The sequence below is a fragment of the Capra hircus genome, chromosome 14, assembly GCF_001704415.2.
Source record: "Capra hircus breed San Clemente chromosome 14, ASM170441v1, whole genome shotgun sequence".
Lineage (NCBI taxonomy): Eukaryota > Metazoa > Chordata > Mammalia > Artiodactyla > Bovidae > Capra > Capra hircus.
The window spans coordinates 77,533,464-77,549,024 of record NC_030821.1 but is presented as its reverse complement, the minus strand read 5'-3'; the positions used below and the strand labels follow the sequence as shown (position 1 = coordinate 77,549,024).

At 47.4% G+C, this 15,561-nt stretch overlaps 1 protein-coding gene across 1 annotated transcript in view; it reads left to right on the top strand.

The window, feature by feature from the left end:
• FAM135B (family with sequence similarity 135 member B) overlaps positions 1 to 15,561 on the top strand; it is a 161,798-nt gene that overhangs the window by 79,181 nt on the left and 67,056 nt on the right. The window contains exon 6 of the mRNA XM_018058602.1: positions 1,508 to 1,634. Coding sequence (XP_017914091.1) covers positions 1,508 to 1,634 — 127 coding nt within the window. The remainder of the gene's footprint in view (positions 1 to 1,507; positions 1,635 to 15,561) is intronic.

The following is a 15,561-nucleotide window of genomic DNA, read 5'->3' as shown; positions in this document are numbered from 1 at the left end:
TAACAAATTCCCCATTTCTACTGCAGTGTTCCATTTATCCACATTCTAGCTAAACTGTAGAGTTGCTTCAAATCTCAGTTCTAAACAATTCCAAGACATGATTCTATTAGAATGGATTGTATTTGTGGTATTATCAACAATAGCTATATAAATAGAATAATGGTTATGTTAGCTTTTATGATTTTGTGGTATTATTGACAAGAACTTCTAGCATTTATTGAATCATTGCTCTTTGCCAGACATTGTGCTTACACTTGGCTAAACTCATGGGATCCTCAGACAACCCCACTGTTAAGGTGCTCGTATCAACCTTTTCGACTTATGAGGATACAGAGAGGTTTAAAACTTTCCCCATGGGGCTGGCAAATGCTGCTGCTGGAATTTAAACCCTGGGAGGCCTCAGTGGGTACAGAATCCGCCTGCAGCTGCAGGAGATGCAGGAGACAGGGGTTCAGTCCTTGGGTCGGGAAGACCCCCTGGAGGAGGGCACAGCAACCCGCTCCAGTGTTCTAGCCTGGAGAATCCCTAACAGAAGAGCCTGGCGGGCTGCAGTCCATGGGATCACAAGAGTCAGACACGACTTAGCAACTAAACCATCACCAACTCACATGGGCTTTTCTCATCTCCCTTGATCCTAAAACGGATGGTTGCCATCGCTCTATGCTCGTTGATCTTGTGATGACATGCAGAGCTGAGCAGGGTCTGTATTTTTGTCTGCGGAACAGATACAGAGTTTCTAACTAGTGTCGACACAGTGAAAATCTTTGACATCCACGATCCTATGAAACTTCTGTGTGGTCATGTGTGGAGGTGGATATTGTTTTCCCTTCTCCCGCAGAAGAACAGAGGTTTGGGAGGGGCCTAGGGGTTGAAGGACTTCACTCTGGGTTGGACCAATGACAGGGGTAGTTGTAGGGCTCATACCGCATCAGATGGAGCCTCCCCTGTCTTTCTGATCAAGATCCCATGCTGCCTTCCCCTGTGGTTAAGTCACCGCTGCCTCCGTGCGTCTCATCAGGCAGGTTGTGGGCATTTATAGACATAGCGGGATGTGTGACATCCTTGGCCCCAAAGCTCATGTGCCAGTTACATCCACTCGTCCTGGCGGCATCCATAAATGTCCCACCCAAGCATCCCTTGGGGGTGAGCTGTGGGGCGTGCTCAGTCGGTTCAATTGTGTCCGACTTCGTGCCATTCCATGAACTGTAGCCCGCCAGGCTCCTCTGTCCATGGGGTTCTCCAGGCAAGAATATTGGAGTTGGATTGCCATGCCCTCCTCCAGGGGATTTTCCTGACCCAGGGAATGAACCCACGTCTCTTGTGTCTCCTGCATTGATAGGCCGGTTCTTTACTTCTAGGACCACCTGCTCTCTCTTCTAAATGGCTTATCTCATAGGCTCCCCAGGAACAGCGTCAAGGAGGCTGAATTAATGGCACCATCTTTTCCTTTACGCCCTTTGACAAAAATTAGACACATTTTCAGTTCTTTCAATTCCCTTCTTTACAGTTTTACTCGCCCGGGAAGAGGCTCCTGGCTTGGGAAAGGCGGCCCAGACACAGGACCAGAGCAGTCTAGCCTTTCCCTGGAAAACCTGGTCTTCGGAGCTGGATACTGCAAGCCGACCTCCTCAGAGGTAATGTCTGCACAGGGACAGCAGCCCCAAGACTGCAGACCTCACTTGGCAAGCTGCGTCTGTTCTGTGAGACTTCTGTTCATTTCAGATGCTGCATATAGTGTTTCTTTGCTCCCTCCATCCTTATCTCTTGTTGACCCATCCATTCCTTCTTTGGTTGGCTGCTACATTTATCAAACAAATTCCTAATGCCAGGCCCCAGAGTAGTTGCAGAGAGGAGGGTCTTCACATGGTACCCCTGTCATATGGCCCCTTCAAAAATATGGTTCCATGGAGGTCATGGGACACATTGTAAGGGGCTTCCCCTGGACCATGTGGAACCTCAAAAGCCCTTTGACCATAAGCTCATTTCAAAACCTGGGTCCATCCTTCATTTGCTCCCTTCTCTGAGCCTGTTTTCCCACCTGTAGAGTGGGGTTGCTGATACTTAATAACCTCACAGGTGAGTATGTGTGTTCATTGCTGTAATAGGTAAAAGGTTCCATCCCTGCTCCACACCCCCGAAGGCTTGACCGAAGGCTTTATCGTGACCACATCACAGCCCAGCCTCGCCCTCTGTCCCATGCTGCTTCTCACTCCTGCATATGCTCTGCCTCTGACACCTCCCCAGTAGACCCACCTGAAAATCCCCAGCTTAGACTGTTTTCCAGGGAACATGGTTTGGAACATCAGGGCATATCAGGGGTTGTAGATCAGTTCGATGCATCTTTGACAACACTTCCATCCCCAGACAGGGGCCTTTGCTGGGACCACAGGAGCACAGGGTATGACGGTGATCGGGTGTCTGCCCTGAAGGAACTCCTGGGTACCTGTCTGCACATCCTCGAAGGCCCCATTCAGATGCCACCCCCCTCTGAGAAGCGCTCTCTGATCTCCTAGCAAGAAATTCTCCCTCCCAAATGCTTTCTCTACAGTCAACTCTAGGCATCTCTGTCTTTCCTCCACTGGGCTCCAAACAGCTGGGGACAGAGCCCAGTGCCTTCAACTCCACATCCTTAGGGCCCGGCACCATGCCCAGCACATGTGGTTAACCCTCAGGAAATGTGTGTTGGATGGATGACTGATCCAAGTACCTGGTCATGTTCATATAGAACTCTGAGCAGTGAGAGAGCTGAGTCACAGAGGGGTTCCTTGCCTTATACGATGGCAGACAGCGAGCAGGGGGAGAGCGAGGCATCGCCATGGACACCTGGATGGCAAGCGGGGGCCTTTCAGAAGCCCTGGACCTGGTGTGGGGTGGGGTGAGGAACAGCATAGATCATCTCAGCCTGTCTGATTCCGTTACACCTGGAGAGGCCGAGCATCACCGCAACGATGAGGCAGAGAGAAGGCTAGGCTTTCAAATATCTGCTCTGCTCAGTACTTTGTGATGTGGTGGACTATATTCACCCTGTAAAAATTCAGGCTCCTCCAGTCTAAAATGGGACAATACCTATATCTTAGAAAGGATTTTAGTACAGAAATAGGCTCACAGCGGGCGCAAGATCTTTTTTTTCCCCTCCATTCTTTTCTTGGCTATTTTTGGGGATGTGTGTCAAAGAAGACATCTCTGTCTTTCACAAGAGTCAGATAAAATAGCTTATTGGTGGGTGCTCAGTGGTGAACTTGCTCACAGCTCAATGGGCTATTTTCAGGACCAGTTCCATTTGGGTCCCATCCGATTATGTGGGCTCAGAGCCCCGTGCCCATCCTTTACCTTCCCTCCCACCCCCTGCAAGGCAAGGGCTGCCAAGCAAGGAATAAAATCTACTCCCCCGCCTCCCTCGCTGGCTGTGCCTTCAAGTCCCCGAGAAGCCCAGTGCATTAGCAAATAACATCACAATCCGTGGAGACTGCAGCATCAGCTGGAGCGATTAGGGAACAGGTGTTCCCATCAAAACAAGCCTTTGTGTGCAGAGCCATGTGCAGGAACTAGAGATTCACAGCAAAGTAAGGTCATTGGCATGAAAAATCCTCGGGGGGTGAGGGTTGCCATGACGTGACACTCCCCCTTCCCCAGGAGCCCAGGTGTCTCTGGTTCTGCAACCTTGCTCTTTCCTGCAGCATCTTAAGCAAAGAGGGCTTCAAATTTAGGGTTGAAGCTGGAGCTTGCATCCCCTTCCCCTCCCACCCCCAGAAACACCAGCAGCTTTGCCCCAGGGGAACTGTTTTCCCTCTCCCACTCATGGCTTATCTGTCAAAGAGGATACTAATGCCTGCCTCGCAGGGTTGCTGAGAAGATTAAATGAAATAAGCGTATAAAATCCTGCAGCGGAGAGCTTGGCACAAAAGTGCTCAATAAAATCCTCTGCTGGTCTTATTTTTCTTTGAGTTTATCCACATAATTAAATTGATGTTACTCCAAGAGCCTCGTGTTGTTGTGTGGGAGGGACGTGGAGGGTCTTAGATGTTCCCTGTGCTTGGCTTCCGCTCCAGCCCGCTGTGTGACCCCGAGCTAGATAATTGCCCTCTCTGGGCCTTGGTTTCTCAACGTCTAGAAAGAGAATTGGATGAGATCACTCTGGAGGCCTCCTTTAGTCCTCGCTATGCTCTCTTATATTGTGATATCCTGATACTTCCTTGTACAACTGGGGACACTTGACGTGTGCCTGGTGTATTCAGATTCTCCACAGAAACAGAATCAATAGGATAATAAGATTACATGTGCACATGCACACACACACACACACACACACACACACACGTATAAAGAGACAGAGAGATAGACTTATTTTAAGGAATTGTCTCATGTGAATATGGAGGCCAGCAAGTCCAATTTCTGCAGATCAGGCTAGTAAGCTGGAGACCCAGGGCAGAGTTACAGTTTGAGTCCAAAGGCCATCTGTTGACCGAACGACCAACTTCTTTCTTCTTTAGAGTGGGAAGGATGGGTAATATGTGTGTCAGTCTTTTTTTTTTTGTAACACCTTCAACTGATTGGACGAGGCCCACCCACGGTGTGGTGAATAACCTTTACCCATGATTCAAATCATGATTTAAATGTGAATCTCCTCTGAAACATACTTTCACAGAAATGTTTAGAATAATGCTTGACTGTCTATCTGGGTACCATGGATGGGCCCTATGGACACATAAAATTGACCGTCAGTGCTCAGGGTCTGACAGACTCTATTTGAAGGTCAGGAATCCAGTGACTCACAGTCGGGAGGAAGCCTTTTTTCCTCGGAAGCTGGGGCACACTCCCTTTCTTTTCACTGAAAGAAGTGGGGTCGTTCCACTGCCCGGGGGAGGAAGAGCCACATGGTGGAGAGACGCAGACGTTAGGGCTCCCCTCGTTCTCAGAGCTCTGCCTCCTTGGGCAGTGGGATCTGGGTGTCTGTTATTTTATCTGCTAGTCCCTTATTCAGCCCTCCGCTCTGCTGGCCTCTGTGTGCCGCAGGGACAAAAACGAAGGAAACTCAGTCCTTACCCTCAGTGGGTCATGGGATCTAGTGTGTGAGGCATAGGAGTAATTGAAATGTTTAAAATCCATGATTATGTGAAATGTGTCAGTCAGTCAGTTCAGTTGTTCAGTTGTATCCGACTCTGAGACCCCATGAACTGCAGCATGCCAGGCCTCCCTGTCCATCGCCAAAGAGTTTACTCAAGCTTATGTCCATCGTGTCGGGGATGCCATCCAACCATCTCATCCTTTGCCGTCCCCTTCTCCTCCTGCCTTCAATCTTTCCCAGCACCAGGGTCTTTTTGAATGAGTCAGTTCTTTGCATCAGGTCGCCAAAGGATTGGAGTTTCAGCTTCAGCATCAGTCCTTCCAATGAATATTCAGCACTGATTTCCTTTAGGATTGACTGGTTGGATCTCCTTGCAGTCCGGGGGACTCTCAAGAGTCTTCTCCAACACCACAACTCAACAGCATCAATTCTTCGGCACTCAGCTTTCTTTATGGTCCAACTCTTACATCCATACATGACTATTGGAAAAACCATAGCTTTGACTAGACGGACCTTTGTTGGCAAAGTAATATCTCTGCTTTTTAGTATGTTGTCTATGTTGGTCATAATCTTACTTCCAAGGAGCACTTTTTTCACTTTTCCAAGTGAAAAGTGTGATACTCATCATTTGAAATCATGCTTTTTTTACATTTTATTTTTATTTTTTGTCTTCACTGTGCAGCATGTGGGATCTTACTTCCCAGACCAGGGATTGAACCCGCATGCCCTGCAGTGGAAGCATAGTCTTAACCACTGGACCACCAGCAAAGTCCCTGAAATCACATTTCTGAATGCCTGCTTTACATCAAGATACTCTATTAAACCACTGATGCACGTGGATTCCATCCATTTCCACAAAACAGTTTCTTATTTCCTTTGACAGCTGAAGAAACTTAGAGAGAGGTTAAGCCGTATCTGTAAAGTCACACAGCTGGGCAGGGGCCAAGCTGGCATTTTAACTCAGCCTGATGCCAACTCCCCACCCGTCTTTAGCTGCTGAAAGAGTGAAAGGATTATTTGCTCAGTTATGTCTCTTTGTGACCTCGTGGACCGTAGCCCACCAGGCCCCTCTGTCCATGGAATTCTCCAGGCAAGAATACTGCAGTGGATTGCTATGCCCTTTTCCAGGGGATCTTCCTAACTCAGGGATAGAATCTGGGCCTCCTGCATTGCAGGCAGATTCTTTATCAACTGAGCCACCAGGGAAGCCCCTCGGTTAATCAGCCACAGAGAAAGGGCTTGGGCTTGTCTGCTCCACCCAGGCAGGTGAATGTTTGATTGGTTCCCGCGGGTGCGCCTTGCACAGGGCACATGCTCAGGAAGGCTTTGTTGAGTGAATGAGTGGCTGAGATCCTGGAATCTGAGAATATCAGGATGAAAGAGATCAAAAGCCCCAGCTGGGAGACGGTTAGGCCTCTAACTTTCCCCCAGATCTGTTTCGTGCTGCTGCCCTGAGCCTCGCTGGTCCTGTGCTCACCGGCAGAGATCACAGAAGACATGCTGCCTGAGCAGATGACTGTGCCCCAGAGGAACAGGCCGGCCGCCAGTGTGAAAGCCTGCCTTCCTCCGCTTCCCTTAGAAGGTGCTTCCCCAGACGGAGGAACGTGCGTCCTTGAGAGGAAATGCCGGCCCCTTTTTGTTCGGATCACTGAGAAGTGAAGGGCGGCATCTTCCTCGAAGGGCGCGGTGCTCACCCAGCACGAGCACACATGTGCGAGGTTTTGCAGGTCCTTCCGTACTGAGCTCTGTGGCCTGACAGCCCCGCCCTCACTGGTGGCAGGCGTGTGCCTGTCGGGGGTGGGCATGTGGAGGGAAACTGAGGCACAGGCCTGACTTCCACGTGGAAATCTCCCCTCTCCCAGATGCACTGTGGTCTTCTTTATGTTTTTCCTTCTTGCTCCATTTCTGATGGGTTCTTTTCTCTGTACCCTTTGCTCTAAATACACCCTTGCTCCTTGTTGTCAGCATCTTCAGGTCCCTCTTGTGGGGATCCAGAGTTATGAGGGTAAGACATGGACGTTTGTTATTACTATTAACACCTCATTAGGATGCCGTAAGGAGAGACACTGCTGTTGATTTGTTCACTAATCAGATAAACATCAGGCACCTCCCTTGTCTCAGGCTCTGCACAAGGATGGTGATGTAGGGTGGACAAAAATGGCAGCCTCAACTCCCACCTTGTGGGATGCTATCATTTCTGTTGCCCTTGGTGTCCATCCAAGTTGCTGGCATATCACAGGTGCTCAGTTAATGTTGGAGGCATGGTTGAGTTGAAATGAGACCTCACTGGATTATTATTATTTTTTTAATGTTTATTTACGTATTCATTTGGCTGCATTGTGTCTTAGTTGGTATCTTCGTCGTCTTGTGCAGGATCTTTCATTGAGGTGCTCGGACTTCCTAGTTGTCGTATGTGGACTTAGTTGTTCCGTGGCAGGTGGGATTTAGTTCCCCGACCAGGGATTGAAGCCTCCTTCCTCACAATGCAGGGGAGAGTCTCAACCACTGGACCGCCAGGAAAGTCCCTCCATTGGTTCCTTGGCTCTCTCTAGTTGCTGCAAGTGGGGGCCACTCTTCCAGCTGTGGCGTGCAGGCTTCGCACTGCAGTAGCCGCTCTTGCTGTGGAACGCAGGCTCTAGGGACATGGGCTTTGTAGCTGCAGCACAGGGGCCCATTAGTTGTGGCTCGTGGGCCCGAGAGTGTGCAGGCCTTAGTAATTGTGGCCAATGGGCTCCGTGGTTACGGCCCGCGGGCTCTGGAGGGCTCAGCAGTTGTAGCGCATGAGCCAAGCTACCCCACAGGGCATGTGGGATCTTCCTGGACCAGGGATCAAACCCGTGTCCCCTGCATTGGCAGGCAGATTCTCATCCACCGTGCCACCAGGGAAGTCCACCTTCTACTATTTTGAGAATTAAGTTGGCAAACGCTGTTGTGTTCTCCCTCTCCCTCTCTGCCAAACAGTTTCAGCAGTCTCATTTAAATGATTATCTAATTTCCTTAAAATCCTGGGGACTAAATAGTAGGTTGGTGAATGGTGCCCAGGCTATGATGGGCTTTCCATTACATCAGTCTGCTTATGGATGCAATATAATTGTACAGGTTATTTCTAAAAGCGGATATAAATCAGTGGAAATGGGCTTTTCATGCAGAAGTCTACAGTATTGATTATTTATGCACCACCCTTTTCATTAGTGAAGAGCTGCTTTATTCCATAGTACCTGCTTTCATATGCCTTGCTCCTCTCCAGAGAGTCAAGGCATGATGGGAGGTGTCAGCTAGGAAAGGAGAGGGTGGTACCCTCCTTCCCAGTCCACCCTGCGTTTCCTCACTGCGTCATCAGGGTCCAATGCAGCAGATGCTCAATGAACACACACCAAGGGACTTCCCTGGCAGTGCAGTGGTTAAGAATCTGCCTTGTAGTGCAGGGGATGCGGGTTTGATCTTGGGTCGGTGACCAAGGATCCCACAACCCACAGAGCACCTGAGCCCATGTGCTGTGACTTCTGAGCCCACCAGCCACAGCTGGAGTCCAGGTGCCGCAACAGAGCCAATGCAGCCAAATAAATAAATATTAAAAAAAAATAAACACATACCGAATGAATACAGGCTGTGGCTGCAGCAGGTCATACAGGCAGCATCACCAGATTTGGAGGAAGAAAACCCAGTAGGGCTAAGGCCAGATTCTTCCATGGGTGAATTGTGAGAGCTTGGGCAAGCCAGTTCACCTCTCTGAGCTGTTTCTTCTTGTCTTCTGTTGTTATTCAGTCACTAAGTCATGTTCGACTCTTTGTGACCCCATGAACTGCAGCACATCAGGCTTCCGTGTCTTTCACTGGCTCCTGAGGTTTGCTCAGACTCATGCTCATTGAGTTGGTGATGCTATCCAACCATCTCATCCTCTCTCATCCCCTTCTCCTCTTGCCCTCCATCTTTCCCAGCATCAGGGTCTTTTCCAATGTGTTGGTTCTTCGCATCAGGAGGCCAAAGTATTGGAGCCTCGGCTTCAGCATCAGTCCTTCCAATGAATATTCAGGGTTGATTTCTTTTAGGATTGACTGGTTTGATCTCTTGGCAATCCAAGGGACTCTCATTGCTCACATTGTAAATTCTGCTTTTGGTTCAGATGGGAGAGGGGACTCCCCCTCAGCATACCCCTCTCTCTCTACCATCTTCTCTCCCGTCCTGTTCTCCAGGGATGATGAAATCATAACACCATGAATCATATTTGCCTTCTAACATAATTGTACCAGTTAAATATATCAAATACTTTCCCGTGTTAGGCTCTTGTTGGATATTTTTAATATGCTGCCTCTCAGCTCCCTGCATAGGTTCACATGCTATAGATGAGGAAACTAAAGCTCTAACAACTTCAGCAAATAGCTCAGCACCAGGCAGAAGGTCCCGATAGGCCTGGCGCATGAACCCAGGAATGACTGCATCTGACCCCTGCCTTCTGTCCACCTGGAATCATTATTCACCTTCTTGTCTCCTTTAATCTTCCAGCAAGTGAAGGACCACATCTGCCACTCTTGGCATCAAGCATTCAACACAGGTATCTCTTAAGAATCAATAATTATATTAATGTTTGATCCTTTTTTGCAAATAATAATATTTTTTGAAGAACCCGAGTTGAAGCCATTCTGTGTGTACTTTTTCAAACAGTGTTTTTAGTTAATGCTCAAGTGTGAGGTTGAGTGATGTCACCATGAACAAATTAGCCCCATCTCTAGTCTCATGGAATTTACAATCTGGCCAGGAAAATATACTGAAATAATAATTTCATGCAAGATAAACTTTAAGAAAGGGTCATCTACAGTGCTGTAGCTCTGCTGAAACATGTAATGGGGTGGGGGGGGTTGGTCCCAAGGATACTGGGGTGGGACTTCCCTGATGGTCCATTGGCTAAGGCTCCATGCTTCCAGTGCAGGAGGCCTGATTTCGATCCCTAGTCAGGCAGTTAGATCCTACGTGCTGAAACTAAGGTGGCTCAGATGAGAAAGAGTCTGCCTACAATGGAGGAGACCCGGGTTCAATCCCTGGGTTGGGAAGCTTTCCTGGAGAAGGAAATGGCAACCCACTCCAGTATTCTTGCCTGGAAAATCCCATGGATGGAGGAGCCTGGTAGGCTACAGTCCATGGGGTTGCAAAGAGTCGGACACAACTGAGCAACTTCACTTTAACTTTCATTTAAAAAAAAAATATCAGACTGATTGAGGGCAGGCTTCTCTGCAGGAGGAAATTGAATCTGCTTGTTCAGCTAGAAGGTACTCAGGATGCAAGACTGAATTTAGATCCATCTTTTGCCATGACTAGTGGCCTTTCAAATCCTCCATCTTCCAAAGCTAGGCATCACTGTTGCTGCTGCTGCTAAGTCACTTCAGTTGTGTCCAACTCTGTGCGACCCCATAGATGACAGCCCACAAGGCTCCCCGTCCCTGGGATTCTCCAGGCAAGAACACTGGAGTGGGTTGCCATTTCCTTCTCAAATGCATGAAAGTGAAAGTGAAGACGCTCAGTCATGTCTGACTCTTAGTGACCCCATGGACTGCAGACTACCAGTCTCCTCCGCCCATGGGATTTTCCAGGCAAGAGTACTGGAGTGGGGTGCCATTCACTAGGGGCCTCCAAAAGCATGTGGCCCATCTTTCTTTTTTTGAGAGAATATCCTTTGCCTGGAACTTTTATGTATTACTTTATTTAGCATGTTTCTAAAGAATACCTATTTTCATTGCCCTCCTGATGGATTAGACGAGCACAGCCAAGGGAGAGATGAGGACTCCACGTCACAAGGGGTCAGTCTTTGGCTGGGGGTCTGCTAGGGAGGCATAAAGGAAGGTCAGGCTTCCCGAACTCAGAAACAGTCACGAAACCCTTCTGAGTGAAGTGTCTCTGATCTGAGTCAAAATGAGTGGATTGTTGATTGTAGCCGGGAGAGGAGGGGTGGGGAGGAGTGATAGAAGGGCCATGGGCAGGGAGTGAGAGGGCAGGGTACATCTGGGAACTCCAGGGAGGTCAGTGTGGATGGACATGGGGCTGGGACGGTCACAGTGGTCTGATCATTAGGAACCCTGGAAGCTAGCTTAGCCACAAAAATATGGCAAGTCGGGGACTGGAATGACAGGATGGGTTGTCATCCTTGCTGTTATATAGAGGACTCATTGAAGAAGAGTTTGGAGATGAGGCCAGCGAGGCGAGGATGGAGGCTAGCACAGTGGTCCGGGAAAGAACAGAACAATTACCTGGGCAATGAAGAGGTGAGTTGAGCAGAGAAGAAAGATAAATGGATGTCAGAACCGCAACTCAAGTAGAACGGGGAGACTTGCAAAATAATTGTTGGCCAGGGATCACTGCAACTTGGTTGTAAGCTTGGTTCCTAATAAAGAGAGTTAGTAAATTTGATTCACACTCAAGTGTGAGTGGCTGGAATAATCCATTTTAGGGGACCCTAACTGACATTTTAGGAATCAGTGAACTAAAATGGATGAGAATGGGCAAATTTAATTCAGATGACCATTATATCTACTAGTGTGGGCAAGAATCTTTTAGAAGAAATGGTAGTCAGCAGAAGACTAATAGTCAGCAAAAGATTCTGAAATGTAGTACTCGGGTGCAGTCTCAAAAATGACAGAACGATCTTGGGATTGTTTCCGAGGGAAACTATTCAATATCACAGTAATCCAAGTCTATGCCACAACTACTAATGCCAAAAGAAGTCAAATGATGCTATGAAGACCCACAAGACCTTATAGAGTTAACACCAAAAAAGATGTTCTTTGCATCATAGGAGCTGTGCTTAGTCGCTCAGTCATGTCTGACTCTTTACGACCCCATGGACTGTAGCCTGCCAGGCTCCTCTGTCCATGGGGATTCTCCAGGCAAGAATACTGGAGTGGGTTGCCATGCCCTCCTCCAGAGAATCTTCCCAACCCAGGGATCGAACCCATGTCTCCCGTATTGCAGGTGGATTCTTTACTATTTAAACTAACAGGAAAGCCCCAACATAGGGGATTGGAGCGCAAAAGTAGGAAGCCAAGAGATACCTAGAGTAACAGGCAAGTTTGGCCTTGGGTAAATGAAACAGGGCAAAGGCTACCAGAATTTTGCCGAGACAACACACTGGTCATAGCAAACACCCTCTTCTGACAATGCAAGAGATGACTCTACACATGGACATCCCTAGATGGTCAATACTGAAATCGGATTGGTTATATATTCTTTGCAGCTGAAGATGGAGACGTTCTATACAGTCAGCAAAAAACAAGACTGGGAGTTGACTGTAGTTCAGATCATGAGCTCCTCATTGCAAAATTCAGGCTTCAGTTGAAGAAAGTAGGAAAAACCACTAGCCCATTCAGGTATGACCTATACCAGATCTCTTATGATTATACAGTAGAGGTGACGAATAGATTCAAGAGATTAGATCTGATAGATTGCCTGAAGAACTGTGGAAGTAGGGTCATAACATTGTATAAGAGGCAGTGACCAAAACCATCCCAAAGAAAAAGAAATGCAAGAAGGCAAAGTGGTTGTCTGAGGAGAACTTACAGCTAGCTGGGGAAAGAAGAGAAGCAAAAGGCAAAGGAGAAAGGGGAAGATTTACTCACCTGAATTTAGGAGTTTCATTTAAAAAGATGAATGTTTATCTCACAAAAGGGGATATATGCTATTCTCTCTGCCCAGAATATCCTCCTCTGACCCCTCCCCTCACTCCCTCCATCCAGAGAACTCCTAGTTAGCCTTCAAAACCCAATTCAGTCATTACCTTTTATACGAAGCTTTCTTTGACTACCCCAGATAACCCTAAGCTGCTGATTTGTCCACCCTACATTTGCACTTTAAGCATACTTCTCTCATTTTGCAAGAAAGTAAAAATTGTTTAATGAGTCTGTTTTGTTCCATCATTTGGAAGCATTCCGTGAGGGCATAGTCATTCATCTCAATATTCAAAATTAAATCAGTCCAAGGACATTTTACCCTCCTTTCTCAGGGTGAAACCAGGTTGCCCCTTGAGGAAACAGATGACAGACTTGGTCGATTACCAGAATTTTAAGCAGAAAAGGAATTAAGGACTCTAGGAGTGAGCTGACAGTGTCCAAAGTCTTTGCCTTTGTCCTCTTTGTGGATATAATAACAGGTCATGGTGGGGGGGGGGGGTCTACATTAAGGAAACTGGGGGCCAAAAGAAATGGAGTCCAAACGCTTGACCACTGCAAATACTAATGACCAAATTAGAGAGGAGGACACAGTTCCGGCCACAGAGGCAATTGGCTGGGTGTTGGCTCTCATTCTGCCAGGATATATTTAGCATTGTGTGAATGTGAAAACAAGGTCTGAACATAAAGCATTTCACTGCTAATGGATTTGTGGGACGCAGTTCTCTCAGCTGGTTCTTCACAGATGACAAGGGCCTGTAACTGACGTTGCCCAACATAGTGGTTATTCATTCGGTTCTTTCTTGACATCTAGCTGGGCAGATATCTTCCAATGGAAGTCTTGATGTCAGAGAGAAGGCCGTTTCTATTGACTGTAGTTTTAGTGGAAGGGACGCTGATGCAGGAGCCAGAAGCTGGAGAATCTAGAACTGATTTCCCAAGTGTCTATGCTGTGAGACCCCAGCAGAGCCCACCCCTGCAGGAGGGCTAAATCAGGAAATGCCGAACCTTGGAGCTGAGTGGGGTGGAGGTCTGGAAGAAACTGCAGAGATGTTCGCACATACCCTTTATTCTTTTTGTAAATTAATTTTTAATTGGAATATAGTAGCTTTACAATGTTGAGTTTGTTTCTACTATATAGCAAAATGCATTAGCCATATGTTATACATACGTCCCTTCTTTTCTGAATTTCCTTCCCATTCAGGCCACTACAGACCCCTGAACAGAGCAGACGCTCATTAGTCATCTATTGTATACATAGTATTGATAGTGTGCGTGTGTTAATCTCAGTCTCCCAATTCATCTCACCCCTCTCTTTCCCATAAATTTCTTCTCTGCATCTGGGTCTCTATTTCTGCTTTACAAGTAAGATCATTTATACCACTTTTCTAGATTCCACATGTGTGTGTTTATATGCAATATTTGTTTTTCTCTTTCTGACTTAACTTCACTCTGTGTGACCGTCTCTCTAGGTCCATCCGTGTTTTGCAAATGGTACAATTTCATTCCTTTTTACTGCATTCTTTTAGGCATCTCTGAGGACTGCATTTCCCAGGCATGCTTGGAATTAGATTTAAACCTTAAGACTAGATTCTAGTTAAATGGGAACAGAAGTGATACAGGCCTCTTTCCCCACTCTTAAAACATCTTGCTTGATGGTCTTTCTTTCCTTTCCATGGTGACCTCAGTGGCCACGTGTTTAAGAGGGCAGTAGCACCAAACAGAAGAATTTGGATCTAGAGACACCCTTAGGAGGAGAGCCACACAGGAGATTCTCTGACCTCTATCAGACTTTGGGAAAACAGAAAGGAAAAAGATAATGTTAAGAAACTGAGATGTAAAAAAAAAAAAAAAAGAAAGAAACTGAGATGTAGCAGTTGCTTGTATATAGTTAGTACTAAGAGAAATTTGTTCCTTTCCGTGTCAGGCACAGTGAAATCCAAAAGTGCATGGCACTGACCTTGGCAATCCATAATCTAGAAATGGAGACTTTGATGTCAGAAGATGGACCCGTGAGGACCCATGTTCCAGGTGGCAGGACATCTGGTAAACTGTCACCTCTGAGAATTGGAAGGCAGACCGCAAGCTTGCTGACACGTATCTCTGAAGGGAGGTTTCTCAGACTCAGCACGTTTGATATTTTGGGACATTTGGGAACACTGTGGGGTGGGTAATTCTTCACCGTTCTGTGTGTTGCAGGGTTTTGGGCAATAGCCCTCGTCTCTGCCCATCAGATGCCCTCCTACCTGCCACTCAGTTGTGACAACCAAATATATCCCCAGACATTGACAGATGTCCCCCAGGAGGCCAAATTTCCCCTGGCTGAGAACCTCTGCTCTGGGGAAAGAGGTTGGAAAACAGAAAGTTAGCAGCAGCGTGCCTGTACTGCGTGTGGCTCTGTTTGGGGAGGTGTTACAGGGAACTGGGGAGCTCAGGAGGGAAGTAACTGTCTTCCAAACACACATGGAAAGGAAGAGAGAGTCTGTGCAGAAGTTTGAGGAATGGCAAAGCTAGAAAATCTCGTTCTCTTTGAACACAAATATTAAGATGATGATTTTAAAAAGCAAGCAAAAACTTTGTGTGACAGGAAAACTCATTTAAATAAAGTGACAATGGGCTTTCCTGTTGGCTCAGTGGTAAAGACTTCACCTGCCAATGCAAGAGTCAGGGTTTGATTCCCGGTCCTGGAAGATCCTACGTGCCTCAGAGCAACTAAGCCCGTGCTCTAGAGCCCAGGAACTGCAACTCATGAACCCATGTGGCACAACGACTGAAGCCCATGTGTTCCACACTAAGAGAAGCCACCGCAACGAGAAACCTGCACACCACAGTGAAGAGTGGCCC